Here is a 14037-nt window from a genome sequence, read left to right as displayed (position 1 = left end):
AAGTTTTCACTTGGTTCATTTTGTTTCACAATTTGACTAGATGGACTTTTTGGTAAATACTTTAGTGGCATTTCACTGTCAAATATGAAGTTCAAGGCAAAATAGTATTTTCTATTACTGTGCAGGGGAAAGGGATGGATCGATACATGCAAATTTAATGTAGTAACTCACTTTTCCATATATTTTGAATGTATATTTCTATTTATAATACCAGTTTATAAAAAATAATTACACAGGAAAGAAAAAAAACCTGACTAGGAAAATTATGCATCTAGCACATGTAAAATTGTGCAGATAAGAGAAAATTTTCAACCAATTACATTTTATCCGAAGACTGCATATTTTAACCGGCTTTAAAACTGTAACACACCACGTAAAGGATATTTTACCAGGTATGTATTGCATTATATATCATTGCAATAATTATTGGATGTCTAGATATCGAGCCATCCCAGGTGGTGGGGGGGAGGGAGGGTTGTGGCAAGATCGTCTTTTCAATTTTGGAGAGTTTTCCTGTGGCTACAAGGCAAGTAACGGGTTGGAAAAAGTCTGACTGTAAGCGTTGGACACCTTCGTAGTGTAGTGTTTTAGTGACTTTTTTTATACGGTTCTTGTAAATTAGATACGTGTAGTGGTGTTTCAGAATGTTTGTTTATGCACTAGTTCAGACAACTTTCCCTGTTACTTGTTCTTGATAAGTGAAAACTGCAGGGAAATAAAAATACATATCAAAACATGGACACGTTGCATATGTGTTTATTTCACATCGTGCAAGCAATGCAGGTGGAAATTTCAGACAACATCAGTGGTCTTTTGATGGTGACTTTGGTTGCAGTGCTTGTATTTAATTCTGCGGAAGGTTTTGGTGTGTGTGGTTATTTCTTTTTCTTGAAGTGTGTGCTAGGGAAGGATCATCCTCCAGTTGGAACCTGAGACTTGAAAATAATCAGGGTAAGGAGCAGCTTCTTGTTCTGCCAAGGGAACCTTAGAGGGTGGTGAGGCACTGGCACAGGCTGCCCGAGGAGGCTGTGGATGCCCCATCCCTGCAGGCATTCAAGGCCAGGCTGGATGTGGCTCTGGGCAGCCTGGTCTGGTGGCTGGCCACCCTGCACACTGCAGGGGGCTGGAGCTGGGTGAGCACTGTGCTCCTTTGCAACCCAGGCCATTGTAGGATTCTATGAACTGCCACCCTTGTCAAGGCTGACGTAGGCTTAGACACGTGCTCTTTCCCGAGGGCTGCTGTTGGTTGGACTGCAGTTAATACTCTAGTTTAGCATTTTGCTTTCTTGAGAGCATTTAAAAGAAAAAAAAATGTGCATCTCTTTTAAAAAAAAAAAAAAAAAAAAGTAGAAGTATGATTTTTGCTATCTGCCATACAGTCAGTATATTCTTCCTGTTAAATGTTTGTACGAAGAGCTGCTTTTAATCTATGTTGTGCTTAAACATGTTTTATCTTAGCTTCTGACAGTTAACAATTCTGACAGCTAAACACTTGCGGAGCTGTAAATATGGGGAGTTTGTCAGAAATTTGGATGTCTATTATTACTTTTCTTTTTTTGCTTAACTGAGGCTTTATTTTCTCCTCACTATCAAGTCCACAGAGAGAGAGAACATCAGAATGTATCCATGGGAATACATGGAGGATCTCCTGATGCTTCAGTGTTCCTGCCTTGATGAGGCAAGGCATGATGGCAGGTTTGGGGTCCTCAGCACAAGGGGAGGCATTCATTCTTTGCTCTTTCTGCAATGTGCCTTTATTGGAACTTCCACGTTCTGATACATTGCCCATTACGTGTATGTGAGCCTTTCCTGATATGTGCCTAAGGTTTTCTGTGGAACTCCATTCACTTCTGGGAATGACTGCATGATTATGTAGTTTGAAGTAGGAAGTTTTTTGGAAGCCAGAAGTGTTGCAAATGGGAGCGATACCAAAAAAGAACTGCATTCTCTAATTTAGCCCCAAAGCTTTTTTGTGGTTAAATACGAATGGGAAGTAATGTCTTCTGCAGATTGAAAGCTGCATTCTTAGCAAGTGAGCACTCCTGAGCTCTGTAGTATGTGCTCATCCCACTGCAAATGTAGATCATTTCCATGGTACATTAGACTAAAAATATCCTTACAGTTGCTGTGTATCTGTGACTTCACGTAGCCTAACCCTCACGTAATCACTGCAAAAAGCCTTTTGCTGGCACTTGTAACTTTTAATAGATGCTGGAAGAATGAGAAGGAGAAAAGGATTTCATGAGCTCTAAAGGTGAGTGTGCCATGTGTTGAATAACTTCCATTTAAAGTATTAGCACTGATGTGGCTTTACAATAACGTAGAACTCTTAACAGTCCTTGTAAGAATTTCTAGGCTTTAACTGTGGGCCTGAAGTGCCAAAAAAGAATGATGGGCAGTGCTATATTCTGTAGAAATGTTCAGGTAAGATTATTTCTATCTGTAACAATTTGTATTGGGCTTCGAGTGTGACGTGCTGAATCTTCCTGTGGAAGTCAGATACTACAGAAAACAGTGATTCTTTATTTAGATTTGTTTAATGCTTTTAATCTGTAGATGAACTATTGAATTCTGATATGTGCCGAACTGTAGGCATTGTGATTTTGAATATTCATCATTTGAAGCCAAACAATGATTGTTCTAATGGGGGTAGGAAAATGTGCTCAGGTGGAGTCAAACTAGATTTCAGACTGTTAGTATTTGGCTTCAGTGCTCGATGTTTGAAGCTGAGAGCCTCCAGAGGTCCTGTTTTGTCTCCTGAGCCTTGCAGTTGCTGGCAAACCAGATAAGAGAACTGTTCCAAGCCAACTCCAGGGCAGTCTAGAGGTTTGCTGCTGCTTTTTCCATTCCCTCCTGCTGGACCATAGATCTCACAGTGTGAGAGTGTTAGAAATCTGCGAAGTTATTACCCAACTTTGTTTCTAATTTTGCTGTAGTACTTTACCTCCTCTCTCCAAACATCACCAAACCAATATGCTGTTCTATTTACAGAACCTTTAATCATTCCTTTAATCCTGGACAAGACTATATGTGCAGGTTGGCTTTTTTCCCCCAGCAAACAAGATGCTTATTGCAATGCTTTGCTGTTGTGCTGAGGCTCTGGTTTTGAAACTTCTTTCCCTGCTAGTCCATTTTCCTCTACTTCTGACCCCAGTGTAGGGGATAATAGAAACGTTTCCTATTTCTTTTTTATGGTTATTGTTTGTAAATCAGAATCCTCAGATGGTGCAGCCTTGTGGGGTTGGTTGGTTCATCCTGCAGTGGACTCAGTACCATGTTCACAGCCATTCAGGCTCTTAGTTTCCAGTACCTTCCAGGAAGAACTGCTCAGGATATACTTGGAATAAAATGTCCTGGTAGAAATTCACACCTTCAAACAAGAAGGCTCTCAAGGCTGCAGCAAACAAACTTTGTACAGGCTACTCATGTCAGCAGACTTCAGATGAAGAGTCTCAGATCTCTATTTTTTCTTTGTTTTTAGGTTTCACTATATTCAGACTTAAAGAAATGGAGAATTACCTTCATGAATTAAACGACATCTTTGTCTTCATAGTGAACTGTTACTCAGAAGAGAAGGTGGGAAGAAATTGAAAGAGATCTCCGAACAGTTAGAGGAAATGTTTCCTGTGTAGCAGTAGACCAGGTAGTAAGAGTTGCGTTAGCTCTTAAGATCCAAATGTTTACATTTGAACAAAGGCACGTAGAGGGGAATTGTTTTTCTTCTGGTGCAACTGTTAGAAACATTCAGTATGGGCAAATTCAGTCCTTGAGCCAAAGCCACCCTGCATCAGTTTAGCAGTGGAGCTCCACCATGGAACCACTTGTACCCGGGAAGCTCACTAAAGCAGACAGCTGATTGAAGGGGTTCTTGGGCAAAGGACAGGGTGCTTCAGGGTAGGGCAGCATTACCTGAAGCCGTAGCCCACAGGATGGTAGCAGATGGTAGGGGTAAAGGACAGCTAGGCTGCAGTGTGGGAGCACATCCCTGGTGGCTGCTGTGCATCCCAGTACATCATGGTGTTACTGCATTACCAGGGCTTTCCACTCTGTTGCTTTTTAACAGAGCTTATGCTACAGACACCCAGTTATACTGCTGCTAGTGAACTTTGCCAACCTAACAGCTATTTGTGAACTGCTGTAAGTGCATTTAATGGCAGCATTTCTCTCCAAAGTCAGTGTAACGTGAGAATAGCGTATGTATGAAATGGGAATGGATTTGGGTAAATATTCTGCAAGGCTTTACTTAAATGGCCACAAGGTGAATGTGAAGATGTAATTCTGAGAGAAATGAAATCAGTGTTGTATTCTATTTGGTAAAGTCGTTTGGCTGAGAATGTGATAAGTCCAAAAAAGGCTGCAGTACTGAAGTTACTCCGTTGTTCTAAGCATGTAGCTTGAATTACTTAGCTTGTGCCTTATCCTCCTGCCAGGGAATACAGAGCCTTCTTAGAGGAGTGGATGTGGAACATGGATGAAGAGACATAACTGCCCAAAAATATCCTGTGCAGAAAACGGAGAGCTGTCTTGAGCCTTATCTGTGGCAGAATAGCTTTTCCCCTGCACCCGGTAGGCTGCTTGGTTTCTGAAGATAGGATTGTTTCTGTGAATAAGAACAGGAAAATCTGTTTAGTCCAATCTTGTTTCAGTCCATTACACACTGATTTAACTCTAATACAAATGTAATTACACAGGGAGGATAAAGTAGAAAGATCAATTAGAGAGTAAGGAGTAAATGAAGGGAGGAGGCAATTAAGACTACAGCAGATAAGAGAAAAATGGGAGCAGAACAGATAGATCAGCCTAAATACTTTGTCTGACTGGAGTACACAGCCACCTGCTGCCACTCCCTTAAAGTTCTGACAAATAAAAAATTGATTGCAGCATTGTAACTCTCGTTCTGACAAGGTCTTACCTATTCAGGAATGCACGTGGGAAAAATAATAAACTAATACCATTCCAACTAGTGGAAATCTAGTAACAAGAGCAAAAGAAGTCAAAGGGGCAACAGTCAACTGACCGAGGCTGGGCAAGGCTAATAGTCACACATTCAAAACCTCAGCAGCAATTCAGACTTGATGCTGATGATAAGTCTGGCAGCAAGGCCCTGCTTCAGCAGCCCCATATGCCCTGCCTTTCCCCTGAGGGACAGGCTGGTGGCAGTGAGCTGTGAGCTGATGGCAGCCTAGTGCTGGTTTTCCCACCATCGCTGTGAATGCTTCACTGACTGTTCCTGAATTAATGTTATTTCATTGAACCTTGCCCTGGGGATAAAATGATGCTAAAGCTAACAGCACCCCCCCTCCTCCTGATGATGATCTGACTAGACTAGTCACTGTGGTTTTAAATCAACAGCTTTGTAAATGACACCAGAAGATGGCATCATCTGCCTGTAGTGCTGTTTAACTCTTTCTGGACTTTCATGCATCAAAGTGTTGGTTTGATAAAGGAAGATAAATTTTGTTTTTCCAAGTTACAGTCCTTTTATTTTGGCTATGTCAGTAACACGGAAAGATGGTAACTTGGGAAGATATCTGAGTAACAAAATGCTTTTGCTGTTTTATGCAAAGTGATAAAAATCGATTCTTTTCTGAAGCAAAACCATTTTTACAGATGGGTGAGCACAAAAGAGACAACTGCATAACGTGAATAATTTATTTGAAGACTAAGATTTATCTCTCTGTGTTAAGGAGACACATAAATGCTTTAAAGTAAGCATATCTTGAAGTGTTTGGTAGCTGGGAGGCCGTGGCTGCTCTCAGTTCAGACGTTTTCAGGTGGGGTATCTTTTGACTGACAGCACTCTGTTTCAAAACGGTTCCTTTCTCTGGAAGTGTGATGGCTTCAATTGTTTACTTGTTTTATTCTTAATAACTGTAAGCTGTAAGGGTTCTGTCTGACTGCTCCAGGTGGTGCTGGAATGTGAAATAAGGAAGCGTAAATTTTATTTAAGTAAAAGGATGGCAGCTTGTAGGAGAATAAAAGAAACCTCTTTGGCCCCTGATCAACAAAGAAATTGTTACATGTCAGATCAAAGGAAAGGTGGCTTAAGGGGAAGATCATCTTGAGTGACTTAGCGTTAGTTATGCAGATCTTGGTTATTAGCCTGGTACTCTGCCTGCACAAACGGTCTGTAAGTCCCTCCAGAATTATTCATAGGCCTCCTTTGCCTTGGTGATGCTTGGGCATGAGATTGTTTCTGTTCCTCCTAATTGCTTTCTCATCACTCTTCATTTTGTTGCTTGCTCTTTACTCCTTGGCTTCTTTACTTACTTACTCATTCCTTGTTAAGCATGCTTTGGGTTTGTAACATTCTCTCTGATGCCTTCCTTACAGTCTCTTCGGATGTCTATGGGATAGTAACCATCCTTGCTAATTAAACTTCCTTTTGTCTTTTGGATCCCAGCCCTTTTGGTACCTCCCACAATAAATCCTCTACTACCTCTTTCCTTGTAGATGCATCTCAGCACTGATGACACAGGTAAAACATCAAATTTCATCTTGATGGCTGTTGCTGATGCATCAGGATCAATGGAATCTACATTAAAGCTGCTCTCCTTGCTGATAAGTTGCTCCCCTGGCCAGTACTGATGTCAGTTCTTTGTACTGAATTGTCAAAGACAGCAGAAATTCAACCTTGTTATTCATTTTCTCCTGAAGCTCTTTCATCTCCCAACTCCACTGCTTGTTCCTGGAGCCCAGCAGCAGTGAAAGGAAGCAATGTTCTTTTGGCTGTGGGGATAGGAAATAGCTTTTTCACTCCTGAAATGCCCTTTATTCTTGCAGGGCCATCTCTATCAGAATTCTCATTTACTGTTGTTCAGTACCTCTGCTCACAGCTCCCTTCTTTTTTGTTTTGCTGCAGCTTGGTGACACTGGTGGCTCTTCTGCAGAGAAAAGGAATCTTATTCTTTGCTACGGTTGTTCCCCTTTGCCCCCATCTTAGAGGAGGGGTTTGTTTGCTCCCTTTGGAGATCTGTCATCCCAGCCTGTTCAGTGAACCTACCCAGCTGAGGTTGGGTCAGCCTGAGAATTTCTTCAGGACAGCCAGAACTTGCTGTCAAACCATATCTAACTCAGGCATTTTAACCGTGGACTTGATATCTAGCTGAAGAACGTGCCCAACAGTTGTAGGGAAAGGTTTGTTGCATGTGTGTGATGTGTATAGCAGGAGGATTTGTGTCCTAATGGACTGTAGCTCAGTGAGGCCAAACAGCACTGCTGCAGTGATGTGTCTTGTAAGTATGCAATGTGAAAAGAGTCATGCCTTCAGCAATGAAGGAAGGTACCAGTGATAATGCTTTACAGGAGTTGGAGTATGAATGCTTTTGTGTACTGTTTGCTTCTTGTGATGTTATTTCCTGGTAAACTATAGATAGAATGGAATCAGAATATCCTGAGTTATAAGGATCACAGAGCCCACCTTCCAGCTGCACAGAGGACCACCCAAAAATCAAACTGGGTCACACCTTCCATCACTTCAGGCTCTGTAAGTGAGGTGCCAGGATATCCTGAGCGAATTGGAAGAAGCTCTCAAGCTTAAGGAAGTTCTGATTGCTCCTGGATCTGACTGGAAATAACGTTCTGACTTCAGGCTGCTGAACTCATAGTAATCCGGAATTAAGTAGTAAAAATAGCAGGTTAGTGACCATGAGGTATTGTCTGCAGTACAATGCAATATTGTTTCTGACAACGCTGCTGAGAAAAGATGGCTCTTGAGAGCATTCTCACTGATGGCAGATTATACCTACTCTAACAGGGAGATACGGATTTGCCTATCTTGCTCCACAATGAACTCTCAATAGTGGAGAAAAATATGGATTAATTCTTTTATGGTTAAGCCTCTACTTGTCATGACTTACGAGTTTGCTATTCACTGCAAGAGCCTGAAACACAAGAGAAATGAAAGGGCTAGATAATTGGTAATCCATAGGAATAAATCACATTATATAGTAATGCCTTATCACATGCTGCACATTGCTAACTCTCCTTGATGTAATTACTTTTAAGAAGGGCATGAGAGCCTTTGTAACAACTTGCTTGCTCTTCTCACAACTGCATCAGGTAATGAGGACAGCCACTGTGGCTTTAAGAAAGAGAAATCTCTGTAGAAATATCACAGATGTGACCACCGTCAATTTAATTGTGTGACTGAGGCCAAACTCAGTGAGACTGGTACTGGAGAAATCCTGTTTCAGCAGCTGCTTGGATCTGCTGAACTGTGGGTGCTGTCTCAGTCCTGTTGCTTTCCCCAGAGCAGCAACACTGATTGCACGTCTCCAAGCATGATTCTATGATAACAGGGTTGGTAAAGAGCTGCCCACATCCATCAGTGCCCCATCCATGGCTCTGGGACACTTCCCTGGGCAGCTGTGCCACTGCCCGACTGCTCTTTGGAGATGGAATGTTTCCTCTTGCCCAACCTGAGGCCATCACCTCTCATCCTGTTGCTCTCCTAGGGGGGAGGTAATGATGGAGGAGACCTGATGTGGCAGATCAGACTGTTCCAAGTGCCTTTAATGGAGGGAGCTGGCTGAAGCCTTGGGGCTGCGCATGAGGCAGGGTTACCTCTGGCAAATAAGGAAATAGGGCTTTAGAGCTGTAGGGAGAGCACAGGTCCAAGCTTTCTTTTTTCCAGATGCTGATTCACGGGTTGCACGCTGCCGGCCTTCTCGGTGCTGTATCCATGTCAGAGCTTTGCTCTGCGCTGCTCTGCTTTCTGCTTTTCCTCACGGAATTTCAGGGTAATAGAACGGTGGGGAGTAAATTGCCCTGTGACAGCTATAGACTGAAGAAGAGCAGCTTCACAGCCATCCCTCTTTGCTCCCGTCTGGGGCAGAAAGCAGCCACGTCCCTCGGTCACGGAGGGCGGGCGCGGCGCGGCGCTGCGGGCCGAGAGCCGCGATGAGGGCGGGGGGCGCGGACTCCATTTCCCGACGTGCCGCGCGGCGGGCGGGGCCGGCGTACTGCGGAGCGGCCACAAAGCCCCGGGGGCGCGGCGGGGCGAGGCGCCGCTCCTGCAGCCCGGCAGCCGCGCCGGGGCGGGAGGCGAGCGGGGATGCGCGGCCGGCTCTGAGCGGCACCGAGCGGCTCCCCGCCTCGCCCGGCCCCGCCCCGCCCCTCCCCTCCCGCCTGCAGCGGGGCGTCTGCGGCACCGGCACCTGCCCGGCGGAGGAGCGCCGCGCAGCGCGGAGCCGCCGAGATGGCGGATCCCGCCGAGTGCAGCATCAAAGTGATGTGCCGCTTCCGGCCCCTCAACGAGGCGGAGATCCTCCGCGGCGATAAATTCATCCCTAAATTCAAAGGCGAGGAGACGGTGGTCATCGGGGTGAGTGGTCGCGTTGTGGCCGGGGGGCTGATGTCAGCGATGTCGTTGCGGGCTCTGGGCGTGCTCGCACCGCGCTGTGCTGCGGCAGCGCCGCGGGGAAAGTTTGCGCGGGCGGCGGGGGGGGCGGACAAAGGCGGCGGGGGCGATCGGGGACGGCGCGTCGTCGGCATCGCATCCCGCCGCGCTTCCAGCCTTGGCTTCCGTAGCCCCACCGGCATCGCCCTCGGTGCCGCAGCCCCGCGGCTCTGGGACGCCCCCAGGGGCGGTGCCCCCCTCCGACCCCCCGTCGGGCCGTACCGCTCTTTGGAGAAGGAATGGTTCCCAGCATCCTCTGAACGCTGTCCGGGCGCTCCCTGTGTGTGCCTGCGCCGTGGGCGATGCGCGGGTTTCTCGGCCCGTGCCTTTGTGGGGCTGTTTGAGGGGTTTTTCGGCTGAGGTAAAGCAGTAACGGACCGACACGGGGGGCTGCTGGCGCAGGGCGCTGGAAGTGAGGTAACGGTGCAGAAAGCGATGCATCGGTCGTATGGTTCGTGAGGTTTCTTATTAAAACTTAGCATCTATTGCGACTTTCACGCAGAAAAAGCCCTAAAATAACTGTTTTTTTCGTCGTTTTGCCGTAAGCGAGTCGTTTGTGGGCAGGAACAGCTAACTGCCTCCTCTCCCTTCCCTTTTACCTCAGCCCTTTGCAGCTAGGCAAGGCAGCGCTCACAATGGGCTGATCTCATCGGGTATCAATCCCTGGGAGGAGCGGCTGCGGCACCGCCGGGGCCTTCAGCTGCCATTTGCTTCACATCTTCCTTCTTTCTGCCTTAAATAAACCCTCGCGCGTATTAAAAGCCATTATTAAAATACTGAAATTTAGCACCCCCCCTTAACGGTGTCGATCATGGTGGAATTTGGGTTGCTTCCTTTGCGTGCAGGTACGTAACGCACGTCTGTGAGTCAGGAGTTTGTTGTGTGGGTGACAGCGACTGCACTGCTTTGAAAAAGCTATTTGTGGTGGAGATGGGAGGTGATTGCTTTTTTCCTGCTCAGGAGCCGTGCTCAGGGCAGGGCAGGGGAGGAGACCTCAGTCTGTGGGCTTCCATCTGAGCGGCAGCGTTGCAGTCTGAAAGCCCTCCGAACCATTGCACAGGATGGGAACAAACCAAAACCCAGCGCTGTTTTCCTACAGCATTTGGAAAATACTGCATTGCAGCTTTTACTTTTTGTTGCAGAAAATGTTGATAAGAAGGATTCTGTTGTAATAAAGAACGAAGGAAGCTCGTAGGAATTCTCTCATTTTATCAGAAAAACTAAAGTCTGAATGCTTATAGGAAATCTCTACCTTTTTTCTTGCACGAAAGTGCAAATGAAGTTACTTCTCCTTCCCTAAAGCATGACTGTGGGAGATGCTTTGCTTATGAACCTCTCACCACCATCTCCCATTTTCTTGATGCCTCGAGCAAGTTTTGCAACAACAACAGAAGATCGGGACTCGGCATTTATTGACAACAAGCTGCAATGGAGGAAGAGTAACGGCAGGTGTGAGTTTCTCTTCCACATCAGGAGCGAAGCTTTCTGCAATGCCTGGGTTCATTTATTTAGGAGCTGCTCATCAGGAAGGCCTTGCAGCTGGGCTGTGATCCATGGTTGTACATCCTTACCTCTTCCATGGGTGCTTGTGTGCTTTGACCGTGGGTTGCAGGGAGGTGTGGGCAGGGCAGGAGGGCTGAGGTGCCTTGCTGAGTATTTTCTGCGATTAAGGAAATGGGTAGGAGAAAAACACAAAATAAGAGCGTATTTTTATACTTAAAATTTTGAAGTAGAATAAAAGCCTTTAATACACCTCTCATCTTTAACCGTGGCAGCCAAAGGTGATGGTGGTAAATGCATGGATCTCTTTTGCGGTTAGCTCTACCATACTCCCAACAGACTGCAGCTTCATTTTATGTTTCTGCTCCTCTGCAACCTCAAGGTGACTTTCTGATTGATTGTGTTGGCTGACATTCCTAGAAATGTGCTTTCCTTGCTGGCTTACCTTCTCCCAGTCTTACTCGAGCGCGTGCAGCCATTTGCCCCAGCCAGCAGCTCCAGCAGGCTTCTGATGGTGGCTCCTTCAATGCCTCCCCATCCCTGGCTGCTGTCTTTCATGAGCACCTGCACACAGAGGAGCTGGAGGCCTCTGTGCCTTGGGTGCATATCATTTTGGGATTCATGGGGGAGCCCCTCTGCCCCACTGCTGAGCTGACCAGGCTGGACTGATGCCCCTGGGTAGCGTAATGTGAGGCAAGGCAGGGTTGCCTGCTGCAGAGCGGATAATGCTGCTGCTCACCTGTAAGTGTTTCACATGGCTCACCGTTGTGCTTAAGGAAATAAATTGTCACCTGATCCGCAGCTCCGTGGTCCTTGTGGTTTAGCAGTGCTGTGTTCTGTGGGGTAAAACAAACCAAAAACCGATGGCTGGCTTGGGGTGGAATCTGAGCGGTGTTTTGTATGCTTTTGGATGTAAATGGCGCTGCTGTTTACAGTGTTGTTTTGCAGGCAGGTTATGGGATATTTGGAGATGTTTTACCTTTTATTTCTTGTGCGTCAGAATTGATAGTAATGTAAAAAAGTCACATTTTTAAGCCCCTCCTGTATGGAGATCCCTGTAGGCTGAGAGCAGCTGTAGTTAAGAGACCTTCAAACAAACCAGCTGACCCAAAGCCACGGTAGCAAATAAATTACAGCTTCAACAAAACCCAAAGAATATGGTGAGAGCCCATCCTGTGCCGTGTTCCTGTTCCATGGGCTGTGGTACGTGGTGCTCCTGACAAAGGCAGGCATCCATCCCTGCCTCGTGGTGCACAGGCAGTCTGTTTGCAGGGGTTTGTTCGTGGCGTGTCTATAAATACCTCCTACAAAGCACTCCTGCCAGTCTGATGTCGAAAGCAGACTGAGATGGGGCTTCTGCCTCGCTGCAGAATGTTGCAGGGGATATGCAGCACATCATTCCCCTAGGAGAACCCTTATCTATCTGGGTGTTTGATGCTGGTCTCTGTCCCCTACTGTCTTCGGTCAGCCTTCCAGCTCTGCTGAGCACTGCTGCTGCATGAGGACTGGGCACGTTTTGTAGGAAAGCTATTGCAGGGCGCAGCTATGGGATGTTGGTAGCTCTCATAGCTAAGTGTGGTGTTGTATGGAACTGATGGGATCCAAAGGCACCAAGAGCTGAGGGATTCCTTTCCAGTAATCTTTCCCTCTGTACCACGAGTTTTCCCCACACCCAGACATGAGTTGCAGCAATCTCTAGCCTGCTGCCTTTTGCTGTTATGTGGACAGATGCACCATGATGTGCTGTGCTCGGTCCCCGTGACTACGGACTGTGCTGCTTTCAGGTCAGGCTGTTTCCAGAGAAGCAGCAGCACAAGACTGACAGATCTGGAACTTTGCGTGTGTGTGTGTGTTTTGGGGGTGATTTTTCTTGGTAGCTTAAGCTGCTCATTATCTCAGGAAGAAGATAGACGATAGTTACGTTTAGTTTGCTTGGGAAGCATCAGTGCAACGCAGCTCCTTCCACGAGGCTGGGATGTCCCTTCTGTACCTTCCACAATAAAGGGTTCCATTTGCTGCAGAACTGCTGTAGCAGCCAGCCAGGGCTTGTATGCTGAGGTTGCTTTAAAAAGAGGAATTGTTTTCCTAAGGCTGTGCTTCATATCTCCTTCCAAAAGCTTGTGCAGAAGGTGGTGGTCATGGGGCACTGAGAGAGTATGCACGCCTTGTTTCTGTGGCTTACAGCATAGCTGCTTACTTCTGTGTTGATGGGCTGGGTTTGGGGGGTTCTGTTTGTGTGTGCTTGACAGCAAGAGAAATGGTGTGAAAAGTAGCATCTATGTATTGGTGATGGTGCTAGGAAGAAGGCCATTTAATCAACATACAAAGTTTATTGTTTTCACCAAAGCAGTTTCCCACTGGTGCTTTCTCAGAGCACTGAAGGCTTTTTAATGTGTTCTTCCCATCCTGTCTGGATATCCTTCTCTCAAAATGTCTGTCTTCCTTCTGCCTACCTGTTCTGTCAGAAACACAGATTGCAAATGACAGCTTTCGAACTTCAAATTATAGATGCTATATTCATAGAATCACAGAATGGCTTTCCTGGGTTGCAAAGGAGCACAATGCTCATCCAGTTCCAACCCCCTGCTGTGTTCAGGTCACCAACCAGCAGCCCAGGCTGCCCAGAGCCACATCCAGCCTGGCCTTGAATGCCTGCAGGGATGGGGCATCCACAGCCTCCTTGGGCAGTCTGTTCCAATGCCTCACCACCCTGTGTGTGAAAAACTGTCTCCTAATATCCAAGCTAAACCTCCCCTGTCTCAGTTTAAAACCATTCCCCCTTCTCCTATCACTGTCCACCCTCACAAACAGCCGTTCCCCCTCCTGTTTATCTGCTCCCTTCAAGCACTGGAAGGCCACCATGAGGTGTCCTTGGAGCCTTCTCTTCTCCAAGCTAAACAAGCCCGGTTCCCTCAACCTTTCCTCATAGGAGAGGTGCTCCAGCCCTCTGACCATCTTAGTGGCCCTCCTCTGGACCCGCTCCAAGAGCTCCACATCCTTCCTGTACTGGGGAATATTCATTAAGGTAGGTTTTCAAACATAGACTTGTGTCACTGTATTGATGCCGTCTTGTTTGCTCTGGTAGCTCCTGCAGATCTGCTCCATGTTAGAGCAAGGCCACTTGGTGCATTCAGCAA

At 46.5% G+C, this 14037-nt stretch overlaps 1 protein-coding gene across 1 annotated transcript in view; it reads left to right on the top strand.

Annotated features, from left to right (window-relative positions):
- Window positions 1–9199: 9199 nt before the first annotated feature.
- KIF5C (kinesin family member 5C) overlaps window positions 9200–14037 on the top strand; it is a gene marked incomplete at both ends in the record, with an annotated part of 58630 nt that continues 53792 nt past the window's right edge. Inside the window, one exon of the mRNA XM_079538862.1 lies at window positions 9200–9325. Coding sequence (XP_079394988.1) covers window positions 9200–9325 — 126 coding nt within the window. The remainder of the gene's footprint in view (window positions 9326–14037) is intronic.

This window comes from Tetrao urogallus (genome assembly GCF_951394365.1).
Source record: "Tetrao urogallus genome assembly, chromosome: 8".
Classification (NCBI taxonomy): domain Eukaryota; kingdom Metazoa; phylum Chordata; class Aves; order Galliformes; family Phasianidae; genus Tetrao; species Tetrao urogallus.
The sequence above is the reverse complement of the archived record's forward strand: the minus strand, read 5'-3'. Positions and strand labels throughout refer to the sequence as shown.